This window comes from Pseudoliparis swirei, chromosome 11 (assembly GCF_029220125.1).
Source record: "Pseudoliparis swirei isolate HS2019 ecotype Mariana Trench chromosome 11, NWPU_hadal_v1, whole genome shotgun sequence".
Taxonomy (NCBI): Eukaryota; Metazoa; Chordata; class Actinopteri; order Perciformes; family Liparidae; genus Pseudoliparis; species Pseudoliparis swirei.
The window spans coordinates 3,927,946-3,943,956 of NC_079398.1; the positions used below are offsets into that span (position 1 = coordinate 3,927,946).

Here is a 16,011-nt window from a genome sequence, read left to right on the forward strand (position 1 = left end):
CCTTTCAGACATATCAACACGAGCATTTCCCCAGCAGAACATGACATAAACAGAAGGAGGGTCATGTGAGACGGACTGCGATGAAATGACAATCAGACCTCCCGAGGTGCCGACGAAGGGAAAGAGAAATCACTCGCAGGCCGAGAGGAAACCGAATCCGACGCCTTGTTAATCATTATCATTGTCAACAGTCCGCTGGCAGCTCCAGTTTGATTAAAGATATTCACAGGGTTCGTACGGTCATGGAAAACCTGAAAAAGTCATGGAATTTTAAAATGGACATTTCCAGGCCTGGAAAAGTCATGGAAAATACTTAAATCACAAAAGTTTTGGAAAAGTCATGGAAATTTGTTATAATCACGTGTTCATTTACGTCGAGTTTAAAATAATTCATATGTTTTTGAAAGGAAGACTCAAATTATAAGCTGGCATAGGCCAAATCCAAACAGATTTTCACATAAAGGATAATAGTTTGATTAAAAGAATAAACATTTATATAAGTGTTTCTAAGAATAAACATGTATAGTAATGTTTATTCTTTTAATCAAACTATTGTCTCTCATTCATTTGTTTCATTTAAGGTATATTGTATGCTTTGTAATTCTCATTGTTTGAATTCTACATTTTCAAGAAGTTTTCATGTACACACTGAGATTTCAGTTTGGTCATGGAAATTTGGTTTAAAGTCCTGGAAAAGTCCTGGAATTCCATCGGTCAACATGCGTACGAACCCTGGAAACAAGATGAAATATTTCCGTTGAGTGAAAACCTGGTGCCACCAAATGTCAACTTTTGTGAAGCTAATTAAAACACTCTGGTTTATTGCGTAACCATGTCAACAACTGCAGCTCATGTGATGGCTGACGTGGAGCAGCGGGTCAGATCACATTATCAGATTAATCGTTTGGTTGTTTTGTCCGAGCGACAATCCAAAGATCCAAAAACACCCAATTTACTAAAATGTGAGAAGCAGACGAGCAGCAAACGCTCAGGTAGAAGAAGCCGAGGCCAGAGAAGGTTTGACGATTGATGGATTATCAAAATACAGCAGATACATTTTCTTTCGATCGACCAATTGCAGCTTCAGGACGATAGATATTCAATTTAAAAAAACACTCTGAACACTTTCACTTTTTTTTCAGATTTGAATACATAATGAACACTACTGGGAAGTTCCGAAATGAAAAACAATTCTCATAACATACCTTTGCGAACGTTTCTCCTCCGTTAGTTTAGTCAGTTTGGTTTCATCTCCTGATGAAAAGCGAAAGAAAGACAGAAACTTAGCAGGGAAGGAAAAAAAAGAGAAATAAGGGAAGTCCAAATGAAATGAAATGGACATTATTAATGGTTGTAGCATTCCAGGATCCCACTCCTCATATACCCACAAGGCCACTCGGCAGCAGATGTGGCTCAGGCAGATGTTCGGGCTGTGAATTCTCCTCGCTGACGAACTCGTCGTCTCTCCTTTTCTCACAGACATCAACGAGTGTGAGGACATCAGCGACACGGTGCCCTTGTGTCAGAACGGGCACTGCACAAACGCAGAGGGCTCGTATAAGTGCAGCTGCTTGCCGGGCTTCCTGGCCACCGCAGAGCCACACAAATGCATCCCGGAGATCCCGGAGATCCCGGAGATCCCGGAGATCCCGGAGTCTGGTCTTGTGGAGACAGGAAAGTGAGACAGACTGCTGGCTTTTCCTGCTCCCTCAAAGATCCCCTTACACCCTCTGCCCTCTACCCCAGGGGCCTGGCACTAAACCTCCAACAGCAACGCTTAGGCATCCCAACATGTTACCCTACACACACACACACACACACACACATTCAAACCTCCGCACACACGTTCAAGAGGACCAGGAATTGTGCAGTGAATGTGTTACATGGGATTTAGCATTCCCCAGATATCCATTTGCCGTAAAGGGATTGTGTGGACTGATCTGTTTTACTCAGTAACCCCGGGCAATTTGATTCGCAGATATATTTTCCACATAATCTTCTCTGTCACTTTTCTTTGTTGTGTTATTTATTTCATTCGCATGACGGGCCTCTGCAAACATAGAAAGCGACCTATTTCAGAGGGCGTACTTGATTCCTCTCCGTAATTGACCTCAGAGACGTGGGGAGATAACGAATGTCTTTTGGAGGAGAAGGAATGCCATACGAAATCAGCCATTCATAAATCAGTGTGCGCCTCAGTGTCAAACCGCTCACCAATTGTCTCACTCAGTCATGTTATTAACATTGGCCTTGGACTAAATGGACGCCAGGGTTGATAAACATCAGAAATTCAAAGAACTTTACCCACAACCGCCTTCCTATTCTTCAAGATTAACCACAAGCTGAAGAATCTCCGGACCAGGAAGTGAGAAGTGACCACAGCCAAACGAACACATTTCAAACGTCAGCCTTTACTTGGACTTGGAAAGACTGTAGATGTATATGATGATCTTTGTAACTTTTCTTTTCTAAGGTGCAATATGTAGAACCTGCCTTCCTCTGTTTGACACCATGTTGACTGTCTTTAAACCTTGTTGAGTAGGGAAACATGGACCCAGTTGCTGATCCCGACAGCACTACTTGTTTTATACTTTTAACACGTTTTGACTCATCAAAGTTAGTCTCTAGGCTACATTCTGGTCTAACTTCTGAAACTATCTTTAAACATCACAGCCCTTATGGACCAGCGTCACACCGGCAAAAAGATCCAGATCTCACATCAGACCGTTGGCATGTTTGCATCTCTGAATGCAGAGAGGTTTGGTATATTTTGTACAAATCTAGTACTATGTATTATTTTTGTTACATACTCTCTTAATGCATTATAGCACAACCAATATTTTTGTTTGACATACAACATAAAATGTAAGAAAAATCTGGCATTATAGCTTTGGAGATTTATACATGACTGTAAAAATGTTGGTTTTTTCATGTTTTTTTGAAGCATATCTTTTTCTGAATGAGGCGAGTGGCTGACACTGTACCAGAGGAACTGTGTGTATACCCTGCCCTGTGGAGCAGACTATGAAATGTATTTTTTGGAAGTGGCAGCGCTGTTCGAACTGCAGACATTGTGTCTCTTCAAGTTCATCACAAAGACAATGCTTTAGAAATACAAGCACCAACTTATGTGTGTCACAACTTTAAGGCTAAATATTAGTAATTGTGAACATAATTTCTCTTAGACTTTGGTGGCTCCTAATGTCATGAATGTATCATAGGCAGTACTGGCCGACTCATTTGGTTTCTCAACTCTCACTTATACCTTTTTGTCTTTTATATTCAGGTTTATTGGCATTATCTGTCTCATGGATTGAACTTCTCAGCAATGCAGAAACATGAAAGTCTAATTCCAACTTTGGACAGCGACAATAAGTTCATGACTAATAGCCTAAACATCCATTCATAACCTATTAACCTACTGTTGTACAAATGTTTCCACTCGATGTCCACTGAACTTTACCGTGCTGTTCAAATTATCGGCAAGTTGGGATATTTAAAGTCTTTCAAAATCGAAAATAACTTGAGATAAAGGTCTGGTTGTAAAGCTGTGGTCATTGGAAATATCATGTTCATTCATTGTGTTGACCTCTTGACTGTAATCGCTGTCAGCCTTAAAAATAAAAACATAAAATATATCAATCTCTTTGAGGATTTACTTGGAAGAAAATGGCACCAAACACACCTTGCCTCTACTGTGTGTATGCAAATGCTCTGCTTGGGAAGTGTATTTGTTTTAGAACAACAACCGTAAGTATGTTATGTGTAGTGTGGAGTATACTATGGCTACTACTGATAATAAAGGCACTGGACATTGTTCTTGAACAGTTGTGTGTGTGTGTGTGTGTGTATGCACATCGCATCGCAGGCACATGAGTGTGTGACGTAAGGGGTCCGAGGTGATGGAAGACATATTTAGATCATTTACTAAAGTAGTAATCCCACAAGATACAAATATTCCATTCCAAGCCAAATTGTTACCACAAAATGTACTTTCAGCTATCAAATGCATGTATGAGTCAAAAAGACCCGTTTCAGAGAGCTGCATTGGTAAACACTATTGCTGTTGGATTATTAAAGTATTATTGTGTACATCCTAGAATGCAATCATCATTGTAATGGTGCAGCTAGTAAGTTCACCTGATTCATATACTGTTGTATATTTCTTTTCTTTTGGTAAAACAAATCTTCATTCAAAAAGTAACTATAGCTGCCACATAAGTGTAGTGCAGTTAAGAGTATATATATTGTCTTCTGAAATATATTGAAGTAGAAGCATTACGTAACACAAAATGAAAATACATCAGGGCACCTAAAAATTGTACTTACAGTATAAATGACTTTAGCAAATGCACTTAGTTTCTGACCACTGGTGTTTTGGGCTATTTTACTCGTATCAATGGACACACTTAACATTTTTGAGGACCGGAAATTCTGACTGTATTCATTTTTAAACGAAACACAATTGTTTCGTCGATGTTTAGATCTCTGTTTATTTCTATCTCAAAATTATGTATTAAACTACATCGCCCTCTAGTGGCCAAATAGCCTCAAATCACTGCTTTCTCATTTCTTCCTCAAACGCTCCCTGATTGGTTAACCAGGGAACGACCCCAGAGGGATTCTGGGTAATTGCGTTCACCCTTCAACGGCCGAGCTCACATACGTGAAACGGTAGACTACATCTCCCAGAAACCACCTCGCTTCATAGGTGTTCCGTTGGCTCGAGCTACCAAACCTCTCGTGCTCTAACTGTGATGCTAATGTAAACATTTTAATAATAAAACGGTAAATTGAGGCGAAAGCGGCCGTTAGTAATTTGTCACATATGACAAGGAATGCCGCCTCGCGCCGAGTGGACCGTTGGTTGGTGAGCGAGGGAAGTTATCGAGGGGAAAGTCCGAGTAGCTCGGCTGCGATGTGACAGAGTACTAAGTACCCGGGAAGGTGAGTGATCACTGTCAGTATCACCTGCTTGTATATGTCCAGTGTTCAGGCTCCCGGTGCTCCCGTGTTTAAGCTAACGTTAGCTGTGCTAAATGTTGTTATTGGCCCCAGACAGCACGGTAACACATCTACACGAAACCCCTGTATTAGCTCTTGTATGATCAAACGTTATAGGTAGTGCCTCCATAATATTAGACTTAACGCGAGGGGCTTCAGAGAGCTCAGGTTTCGTTTCCTAATGGCAAAGGAAGAATGCATGACTCAATCGACCACAACGAGGGACACGTCAACACTACGCAACAGGAGAACCGGTCCCACATCTTCAAGGGAGGCCCTCCAGGCCCTGGAGGACAGTCAGGCTGCTGGCCTCTCGCCAGAAGATGACACTCAGTCTTCAAACGGGACATCTCATCACCTTTCGGCCGGAGGACACGTCAGCCGGGACCCCCAGAGCGGCGGCGTGGTGCTGATGCTGGTGGCCGGGCTGAGCTTCGCCACACGCCTCTACCGGATCACAGAGCCCCCTCACGTGTGGTGAGGCGAAGGTCCTTTGGCGTGTCGATTGTGTGTCTTAGCGTGACTTTTAATTTTTTTTTTACATAACTGGTGTTGATTTTCCAGCTGGGATGAGACGCACTTTGGAAAGATGGGAAGCTACTACATCAACAGGACCTTCTTCTTCGATGTCCATCCTCCGCTTGGAAAAGTGAGATCACGGATGATCCCTCTCCACGGCGCGTCCTCGGGGGAGACGTCTGCAGTTTGAGGATTGAGCTCCGTTAATCTGTTGCAGATGCTGATCGGTCTCGCCGGTTACATGACCGGTTATGATGGAAGCTTTCCCTTCGCAAAGCCAGGAGATAAATATGAACACCACAACTACTGGGGGATGAGAGGAGTATGTTCTGTTCCACGCAATGAAACCCTCTCTTCTTATTGATTGACAATGCAGTTTGAATATTTAACTTGTCGTCCTGCCTCTTGCCTCCAACAGCTCTGCGCCGTGTTGGGCTCCTTTCTCCCGATCTTCGCCTACCTCATCGTGCTGAACTTATCTCGGTCGTACACGGCTGCTCTCATCACCGCCACTCTGGTCATATGTGGTGAGTCATCCCAATTTGTGGTTTATTTCACTGATCTGACGAACACCAACTTTTTTTTGTCACTTAAATTGTTTTATTCATTTAGTAATATAAACATAAAACAAGTACAAATATGTCAGACATAAACATAAATATATATACACACATACACACACAAATACATACATACATATACACATATATATACATATACATACATACATATACAGGACTGTCTCAGAAAATTAGAATATTGTGATAAAGTTCTTTATTTTCTGTATGCAAAAAAAAAAAAAATCATGCATTCTGATTCATTACAAATCAACTGAAATATTGCAAGCCTTTTATTCTTTTAATATTGCTGATTATGGCTTACAGCTTAAGAAAACTCAAATATCCTATTTCTAAATATTAGAATATCATAAAGTATACTAGTAGGGTATTAAACAAATCACACACCTGGAAACACATTTTCAAATGTTTGATTTTGTTTTGCTGTTATAAATCTTTTTTTACTTGGTCTGAGGAAATTTTCAAAATTTTAGATAGAGATTTTTTTTTTTTTCTTTTTAAGCAAAAATTAATCAAAGCAAAGAATAAAAGAAAAAAAGGCTTTCATTTGATTTGTAATGATTTGTAATGAATCCGAATTTTTGTTTTTTTAATTGCATTACAGAAAATAAAGAACTTTATCACAATATTCTAATTTTCTGAGACAGTCCTGTACATACGCATACATACACATACACACATAAATACATATACACATACATATATATACATATACACACATACATATACACACGCATACATACACACACGGGGCGGCTTTAGCTCAGTGGGGTAAGAGGGCCGTCCTGCAACCGCAGGGTTGTGGGTTCGATCCCCGCTCTCCCCATTAGTTGCAAGTCGAAGTGTCCTTGAGCAAGGCACTGAACCCCAGCTGCTTCCCGGGCGCTTCACTGCAGCCCACTGCTCCTTAATAACTAAGGATGGGTTAAATGCAGAGAACTAATTTCCCCTTGGGGATTAATAAAAGTGTATATTCTATTCTATTCATACACACACATACATACATATACCCTTATATATATACATATACACACATACATACATATACACATACATATATATACATATACACACATACATATACACATGCATACATACACACACATATAGACACATACCCCCCCCCCCCCCCAAAACAACAACAATAAAAAGACAAGAACAACACAAAGCTACCCCGGCACCCCCGTAATGATCTTTTACTTGTCAGTGTGTACACGCCACCCTGCATCTATATTTGCATTTCCCTCAAAACCCAAATCTGCCCCCTCAGTATTTTTATTTTTTTTATTTGCAATCCTACTTTCAAAAGCAGCCGTCTCCATCATGAGTTTGAGTTTGAACGTGTATTTCAATATAACACGATTCAATGCATCGCAATGTCTGGCTGCCTTTGGTCATGAGGACACTGATGTGCTTCATGTCCTCCTCCCGACAGACACCGGCTGCATCACCATCTCCCAGTACATCCTGTTGGACCCGATCCTCTTGTTCTTCATCATGGCCGCTGTGCTGAGCATGGTCAACTTCAGCCTGCAGAGATTCAGGTAGCGCACCACTATGCAATGTAATGGTGACATCATTCATTGATTCATCAATTATTCGACCAACAGTGAGTCGATGATTATAGTCAATACAGTCAACCCTTTAATCATCAATTATTTCTCTTTTGATTTGGAAAAAAATGTCCACACATGTGTTAACTACTCACTTTCCTGTTTCCTATTCCACTTCTAATACTGCTGATTTATTTTTGTTAAAATAATTTGATTTAAAACCTTGTTTTGGACCCATCTTTATTTATGATGGGTCTTCCAACAATAATACAACTTCCCTGCTGGGTGGTATTGTTTAGTATGCAATGTGAAGTGTTTAGTATGCAATGTGTATTGTTTAGCATGCAATGTGTATTGTTTAGTATGCAATGTGCTCATCCTCTAACTTGTTTGCATTCTATTTGAGCGCCTTTGTTGTTTGTGTTCAGGCCGTTTACGTCGTCCTGGTGGCTGTGGCTGATACTGACCGGTGTGAACCTTGCCGGGGCCTTGGGGGTGAAGTTTGTGGGTCTGTTTGTCGTCCTGCTGGTGGGGCTGAACACCGTCTGGGACCTCTGGAGACTGCTGGGAGACCTGAGCCTCTCACTGGTAAACAGCAGCACACGTTGAGCGGCCGTGGGAACCGATTGTGAGGATTCACTGTTCTGTGCTCTTCCCGCCTTATTCTCCGGCTCCAGGTGGAAATCACAAAGCACTTCCTGGCTCGGATTGTCGGACTCATCCTGGTTCCACTCTTCCTCTACGTCACAATCTTTGCCGTCCACTTTGTTGTGTTGAACAAAAGGTGCGTCTGACTGCCGTGTCCAGCCTCTGCTGCGTGAAGACGGCCACGTCGTTTGGGTCATCGCGATTGTTTTCTCTCACCAGCGGACCGGGCGACGGCTTCTACAGTTCAGCTTTTCAGTCCCGACTAATCGGCAACAACCTCCACAATGCCTCCATGCCCGAGTGTGAGTCCCAAACAAGTGTGTGCACGAACCACACAACGCTGCAGCTGTGTTTACAGGGTTCGTACGGTCATGGAAAACCTGGAAAAGTCATGGAATTTTAAAATGGTCATTTCCAGGCCTGGAAAAGTCATGGGAAAAACTTAAATCATAAAAGTTTTGGAAAAGTCATGGAAATGTTCTTATATTCACATGTTCATTTACGCCGAGTTTGAAGTGATTAATATGTTTTTTTAAAGAAAGACGCTCAAAAACGCACAACATTTTCTAAATTGTTCTTGTTCATAACGAGATTTCAGTTTGGTCGTGGAAATTTGGTTTAAAGTCATAGAAAAGTCATGGAATAGTCATGGAATAGTCATGGAAAAGTCATAGAAAAGTCCTGGAAATCCATTGGTCAGAATGTGTAAGAACCCTGTGTTTACCTCGACACCTGTAAGAGACAGAGGGCGTTCCCTCAGTGTTGACGACAGCCAGATGGGCGGAAACGTTTGCGTATTCTTCTATTTTATACCAAGTTCTATAATTGTCTCTTGCGATGGGTACTTGTCAGTTTAAGCTTCAAAAGTAATGTTGTATTCTATGTAATTGTTTCGTGTGTTTAGTAATAATTTGGGGCAATATCTTGATCCTCTGATGCAGACCTGGCCTATGGATCCATCATCACAGTAAAAAACCTCCGTATTGCTGGAGGCTATTTGCACTCTCATTGGCACTTATACCCAGAGGGCGTGGGAGCGAGGCAGCAGCAGGTCAGGCTAAAGGCTCAATGGAAATCTCAAACTTCATTAAATGTCTTATCAGCGATCGTATTGTTGATTTTTTTATTTATTTCTTCAGGTGACAGCCTATCTCCATAAGGACTACAACAACGTGTGGCTGGTTCACAGACCGGATAATAATGCATGTGAGAAGATGCATTTTTGTTTACTCTCGAGCGATATCGGTGTTATTCATTTCATAAGGAAGTCACGGACGAGCCTCTTGCTTTTTTTAATCTCCACAGCTCAACCCGGGACAGCTGACCTTGTTCGTCACGGTGACATCATTCGACTGGAGCACAAGGAGTAAGTAGAGAAATGAAAATATTTGATATGATATCCACCGATTCAAAAGACGTCGGGCATCTCAAAGTCACGCCGATCCAGATGCTGTGCGTGTTGTGATGGTTCCCGCTCCCTTCAGAACCACCCGGAACCTTCACGGTCACCTCCACGAGGCTCCGCTCACCAAGAAGCACTTCCAGGTTACAGGCTATGGCATTGTGAGTACACCCATCACATAAAGAGAGTCCTGTGTGCCCTGTCCAGTTGACTGAAGGCATGTAACACGACTCCTGGCTCCTTGACTCTGCATCATGATTCAGGATCGTCGTTGCTCTGACACCAAATGAAAATCACTCGATTGATGCAAATTGGCTTTTTCGTAAGTCCGTTGTCAACTTTCAGAGAATCGTTCATGTTGATGTTGTTTTGAAGTCTGTTTCCTATGATAAAACTGTAACGCTGCCTTCTTGAGCAGGGCCCTCTTGTAAAACTACGAATGGCCTTACTCAGCATTAATAACATTGCACTCTGATGTCGTCATGTAGTTGAATATCCCCAATCTCAAAACACATCTCCACCTTTGGCCTGCTCTTAGAATGGCACAGGTGACACCAATGACCTGTGGCAGGTGGAGGTGTGCGGAGGCCGGAAGGGTGACCTGGTGAAGGTGCTGCGGAGCAAAGTCCGCTTTCTGCACCGAGCCACCGGCTGTGTGCTTTACTCGTCCGGAAAGACTCTCCCGAAGTGGTAAAAGGCGTCTTCTCCGCTCCTCCTACATTCATTGTGTAGTGGTGGAGGAAGTATTAGGATCCTCTACTTCAGTTAAAGTACTAATACCACACTGTCACATTGTTAAAAGGAAAAGTTCTGCATTGAAAATGTCTTCAGTAAAAGCACGTGAGCATAATCAGGAAGCGTCCTTAACATATTAAAATAAAAGTACTCAATATGGAACGATTCCCCCTGTGGCTGTTTATATTTATACACTATTATTTATTGTTACTCACTCACTGTAAAAACTGGATTATACTGTTGAAATAGGCTGAGGTAGATTTTTAACTGCTGTTGTAAATTGCATTGTTGTTGTATTATCATTGTTTAGGACTGCAACTCATGACTATATTATAAGCGTCTTCGTGTACTAGAACAGCGCTACAGAAGTCTAAATTATTATTATTATTATATTCTCCATTACTCCTTTGATTGTTTGATTTTGTAAATATTCTGAAAATAGTGAGAAATGTTGTCACAGTTGTCCAACAAATGCTCTTCTAATGTTTCTTGAATGCAACATCTTAAATTGTTAAGTCACGACTAACTAACGCTGTGGGATCATTTTAATGGAATAACAAGTTGAGAATCTCCCTCTGAAATGTAGCTTCAGTAAAGTCAAGGTAGTACTTTAATATGTGCATGGCGGGTCAAAGGTCACGTCTCGTTTGTGTCCAGGGGCTGGGAGCAGGTGGAGGTGACCTGCAGTCCCTACTTGAAGGAGACTCCAAGCTCTCAGTGGAACATCGAAGACCACGTCAACCCCAAATGTGAGAACCGCATTCCGTGTGGCGCCGACTCCGCCTCACGATGTCAGACACTAACCGACACGCCCCCTTCGCCCGTCTGTGTTCAGGGCCCAACATCAGTCTGTCTGTGCTGAAGCCCCATTTCCTGGAGATCCTCCTGGAGTCCCACATCGTGATGATACGAGTAAGAAACCACGAGAGGCCGCGGATCCGTCTGCTCACAGAACGCGGCTCATCGCTTGTTGACGTTAGCTTTGTCTTTTTAGGGGAACAGTGGCTTGAAACCCAAAGACAATGAGATGAACTCCAAACCCTGGCATTGGCCCATCGACTATCAGGTACGTTCAAATATATATATATTTAAACTCTCACACACACACATGTACACATGCATTTTTCTTTCTTTCTTTATTACCTTCGCATTGAAAATGCGGAAGGTAATGTTTTGATCGCCGTGTATTTATTTATTTATTTATTTATTTGTATGCGTGTTACTCGCATAACACAAAAAGTGTTAAACCGAATCGCATGAAATTTGGTGGGATGATTGGTTATTATCCAGGGACCATTTGATTAGATTTTGGGATTGATTGGGTCAAAGGTCAAGGTCAAGGTCATGAAAGGGTCAAACTCTTCTTTTTACTTTCAAGTTTTATCCAATTGCCATGCAACTAATGCCAAAATGTTCATAATTCAATGCCCAATCTTGTGATATGCGAAGGTATGCGCTCTACCGAGTGCCCGTTCTAGTTTCTTTCTTTTTCTTTCTTTTTTCACAATACTCTGACTTTATGTTGTGTTCACTGTTTCGTCGTCCTCTAGGTGTTATGTCTATGTATTGTCTTATAATAAAAAATGTAATCCATTTTTTTTTTTACTATCAGGTATGTTGAATAATCTACATTATAAAGTGTATTCTTTGATCAAACTCTAAATGCACGAGCACGTTGATCTACTAAAGTGTCCTTTGTTTCTGCAAAGGGCTTGAGGTTTTCCGGAGTGAATGACACCGAGTATCGTGTTTACCTGCTGGGGAACCCCGTAAGTCTGAAGCTTGCTTCCTGTTTCCTGTTGTCGCTCTCCTCTGACCTCGACGCACATGAACACGTGTTTGTTTTGTTCAGGTGGTCTGGTGGATGAACCTGGCCAGTTTGGGATTGTACCCCATCATGGTGGCAGTGGCGTCCATAGCGCTCCAGAGAGGTTTCTCATTGGGCCAAAAGAGAAAAGGTGCTTATTGACAGGGAAACTGATCGGCAGCAATAGATGATTTATTTATTTTTTCATTTATATTTTATTAATGTTCAGAGTCTCGCATACACATATTTTAATTTTTCAGATTCTATGTATAAAGAGGAGGAAAAAAAACACACATATACAAATAAAGAAACAAAAACAATACCATAACACAACTATAAATAAAGCAGGGAGAAATCATTTCCCATAGAGTAAAGAAATACAGTCAGGCCGTTTATCTGTGACAGTTGCACCACTTTTGCCAGCGCTTAAGAAATGTCTCCATTCTTTGGTGAACATGAGCTGTCATCTGCTCCAGATCATTTTCTTGAATCATTTCAAAACTAAACAGTCTGTTTGCATTCATAATATTGCATAAAGCTGTTATTCCATTTATCTCTCCATTTTTTGAATCTGGTGTCCATTTTATTTGGTGTGAAGTCATATCCACACCATTTAAGGGACAGTCGTTTATATTCTCTAATGATATTTTTCCACACCTCAAGGGTCAATTTGACCCGTGGATTATCAGAACTGGTTCTGTCGTGTTGCAGTAGATGGTTTATTTAAACATTAAATCAAAGTTCCATCCTCCCCTCTGCCGTTCAGAGCATTCTCTGGTGCTTCAGAGGGAAGGCGGGCTGCTGCTCCTCGGCTGGCTGCTGCACTACGCACCTTTCTACACGATGGGCCGCGTCCTCTACTTCCACCACTACTTCCCTGCAATGCTCTTCAGCAGCATGCTGACAGGTACCACACCTCACACCTCACACCTCAAAGGAGGGACGTGATGCAAAGATACCTCGTGGTGCGAAAGGCAAAGGGCTTGCAGCGGATTACAGCGACATTGTAGATGATGTGTGACTTCTGTAGATGTCATTGTCAATTGGGATTAAACATCCATTTATCCACCGAGAAATCAGAGGGCACAAATGAAACTTTTAACTTTAGAACTTGACGGACAAGTATCAGGTTGTTCCTACATCCGTGGGAACATTGCAAGCAGGAGCTGCGCCAAACTTTTATGGGTGAGCCAAAATGTAAACAAATATAGGAAAAAAACAATAAGTTGTCGTATACAGCTCGGTGACTCAATGGCATGATTGTACTTCCTGTCTGGATCCCCTAGTTTAGCCCCCTCTGTGGTTTATAATTATTTAGCATGATCAGGGTTAGATGTTCTCCTGTCGGTCACAGCGTCGTAACATTCCGTTTGTTTTCCACAGGAATCACGTTCGACGTTCTGTTGAAAAGCACCGACCTGCTGCTCCGCCCTCCGTATTCTGATTGGCTGCGGAGACTCGGGCTGCTGGTGCTCCTGTTGAGTGTTCTCTACAGGTGAGCTGACACAAGAGTAACTATGGAGGAAAACTGTCTCCCAGTTCATTCCAGCCCGGTTTACCTCACAACTCATTTTCAGTTTTAAGAGAGCTTCTTTTACGTCGCATAAATCACTCCATCCCATTCTCCGTCTGTTAGCTTCTACCTGTTCCATCCGCTTTCCTACGGCATGACGGGTCCTCTGGCACACGAGCCGGGCAGCGCCATGGCCGGCCAGAAGTGGATGGACTCCTGGGAGTTCTAGTACACACGAGAATACACTAATATTGTTCTGATAATGAGGGACTTTATTCAATCGTGTGTCTCAAAGACTTATGGTTTTTACAGCGTTTACATAAAATGATCATTTTCAAAAGGTACCGACTGCACACACCGCTATTAAGTCTCTACCTGTCCATGTATTTATGCGTCTCGACATTTTCAAGTATCGTAGTCTATAATGTTTAAAGAGTGCTTGGTGAAACGGACCTGGATTAGTGCAATATGGAAGCCAGAGTTGTTGAGCATGAGAGAGTTCAGTCCTCAACTCTTCACCAAGCTGCCTTAACTCTCAACACATCTTACATCTGGGACTTGCAGTTTATCTCAATACTGTATGTTACAATGATATAAGCTAGAGTGCCTGGAAGGAAGTAATTAAGTAAATCTGAAAAGCTCAAGTGTTGCATCTCCGTGTTGGTACGTTTTCCAGATAACACTTTCTTGGTTCCATAGTTATCGGCTATCAGACTGTATTTTCATTTGAGATCATCTTGGTCTCAGTGCCCGGTATTTTTATATTTAGACATCCAGTATTGGCCTGTTTTTACATCGCAATACTACTGCTGACTGTGTCATGTACCTTACAGTATGAGCATTAAAATGGGATATTCTTGTAGTGTGTGCTTCTGTTCTTATTTATATTTCATTCAACCAGGGCGCGTCTTGAGATTGAACGTCATGTTTTCAAGAATGTTCTGGCCAAGATGTGCAGAAATACTGAGCTGCAGACGGGTACAGTAATACAAGACGTGCCACAGAATAACTACGGTATCGAAAATTATCACAATTGCATACAAGATTTCCAAAATAAGACCCCTTGATCATCTTAAAACAACCCAAGAGCTGCGTGAAATACTCAAAATACAAAGCACCATTTATGATTGTCATCTGGGATCTTTATTTATTTGTGACTGCTCTCAGTTTTGATGTGGTAATCTGGAGGAGATTAACACCATGACACTCATCTCCTTGACTCATAGCTAACACGAAATAATAATACGTTCAATCACTTTAAATAAAACCACAAAGATGTGAACATTTATACATTTTCTGGATGGTGGAATATGCCGACTACCAACTCTTCATCCACTCCCTCATATTCATTGTGTTGTTCCTGTGTTTTAATGTGTGTGTAATGATTCCTTCTGGTCACATGACATCTATGACACCTGTCCATCCTGGAGAGGGATCCTCCTCTGTTCTCTCCTCAAGGGTTCTGACCTTTTACCCTGAAGGGTTGTTTGGGAATTGTTCCTGATCCCATGTGAGGTCAAAGGTCAGGGATGTCTATGTGTACAGATTGTAAAGCACTCTGAGGGGAATTTCTAATTTGTGAAAATGGGCTATATAAATAAACTGAATTGAATTAGTCTTGCTAAAATTAAGAAAATTAAATGACATTGCTTGACATGCAGCAGTATAAACTTATGTATGCATCCCTTCGCAAGTGAAAGGTGCATCCTGTAGGTATTACCAAGAGTCAGGGCAAAATATATAAAACATGTGTCCCTGTATTGGGCTGCACGGTGGTGTAGTGGCTAGCGCTGTCGCCTCACAGCGAGAGAGCCGTGGGTTCAATTCCCGGTCGGGGCGGTCCTCCCGCGTGGAGGCAGCATGTTCTCCCCGTGGCAGCGTGGGTTCCCTCCGGCTTCCTCCCACAGTCCAAAGACCCTGATGAGGATGAAGCGGTATGGATGTATTCCTGTATTTATATATTTGTGGAAATGTGTTGGTTCTTTATTCTGAAAGAGGCTTTCAAAGGGTCTCCGGTAGCATTGTCATCTAGTGAGCTGCACGGTGGTGTAGTGGCTAGTGCTGTCGCTGCCACGGAGAGAACATGCTGCCTCCATCCGTGCGGGGTTAGGGTTACACTCATCAAGTTTCAGATCGTAAAGTCACAGCAACACCAGATTCTGTGAGTCTCAAGTGAAAAGAAGTCAGGCCAAACACTTGTGTTACTATTAATTATTCATTCATGTTAAGGTCCAGCGTTTTCCTCTCTTGTT

General features: G+C 42.0%; 2 protein-coding genes across 5 annotated transcripts in view; both read left to right on the forward strand.

Moving 5' to 3' along the window:
- Window positions 1-3,638, forward strand: part of LOC130201776 (latent-transforming growth factor beta-binding protein 2-like) — an 88,689-nt gene extending 85,051 nt beyond the window's left edge. For both annotated transcript variants that reach the window (XM_056426885.1, XM_056426886.1), the window contains one exon: window positions 1,480-3,638. In XM_056426885.1, the coding sequence (XP_056282860.1) occupies window positions 1,480-1,682 (203 nt within the window). In that variant the 3' untranslated portion in view covers window positions 1,683-3,638. The remainder of the gene's footprint in view (window positions 1-1,479) is intronic.
- Window positions 3,639-4,708: 1,070 nt separating this feature from the next.
- On the forward strand, window positions 4,709-14,621 carry pomt2 (protein-O-mannosyltransferase 2). Of its 3 annotated transcripts, XM_056426922.1 has the most exons (22): window positions 4,710-4,947; window positions 5,195-5,481; window positions 5,569-5,653; window positions 5,741-5,845; window positions 5,942-6,050; window positions 7,537-7,645; window positions 8,083-8,242; window positions 8,332-8,438; window positions 8,522-8,604; window positions 9,244-9,353; window positions 9,442-9,508; window positions 9,608-9,668; window positions 9,787-9,865; window positions 10,243-10,394; window positions 11,097-11,188; window positions 11,275-11,351; window positions 11,434-11,505; window positions 12,149-12,208; window positions 12,292-12,397; window positions 13,013-13,153; window positions 13,630-13,741; window positions 13,883-14,621. In XM_056426922.1, exons 2-22 carry the CDS (start codon window positions 5,204-5,206, stop codon window positions 13,986-13,988), a joined length of 2,271 nt encoding a protein of 756 aa, XP_056282897.1. In that variant the 5' UTR covers window positions 4,710-4,947; window positions 5,195-5,203; the 3' UTR covers window positions 13,989-14,621. The 3 variants fall into 3 exon arrangements, with proteins under 3 accessions (XP_056282898.1, XP_056282897.1, XP_056282896.1); XM_056426923.1 differs by having other exon boundaries at window positions 4,709-5,481; window positions 10,276-10,394; XM_056426921.1 differs by having other exon boundaries at window positions 4,710-5,481.
- The last annotated feature ends 1,390 nt before the right edge of the window (window positions 14,622-16,011 follow it).

Bases quoted from the DNA above. Each gene is read 5' to 3' on its own strand.
- pomt2 (XM_056426921.1), top strand. From the start codon at position 5,186: ATGGCAAAGGAAGAATGCATGACTCAATCGACCACAACGAGGGACACG. The intron at 8,439-8,521 runs GTGCGTCTGACT...TTCTCTCACCAG, and splicing joins TTTGTTGTGTTGAACAAAAG to CGGACCGGGCGACGGCTTCT. The intron at 13,154-13,629 runs GTACCACACCTC...TGTTTTCCACAG, and splicing joins CTTCAGCAGCATGCTGACAG to GAATCACGTTCGACGTTCTG.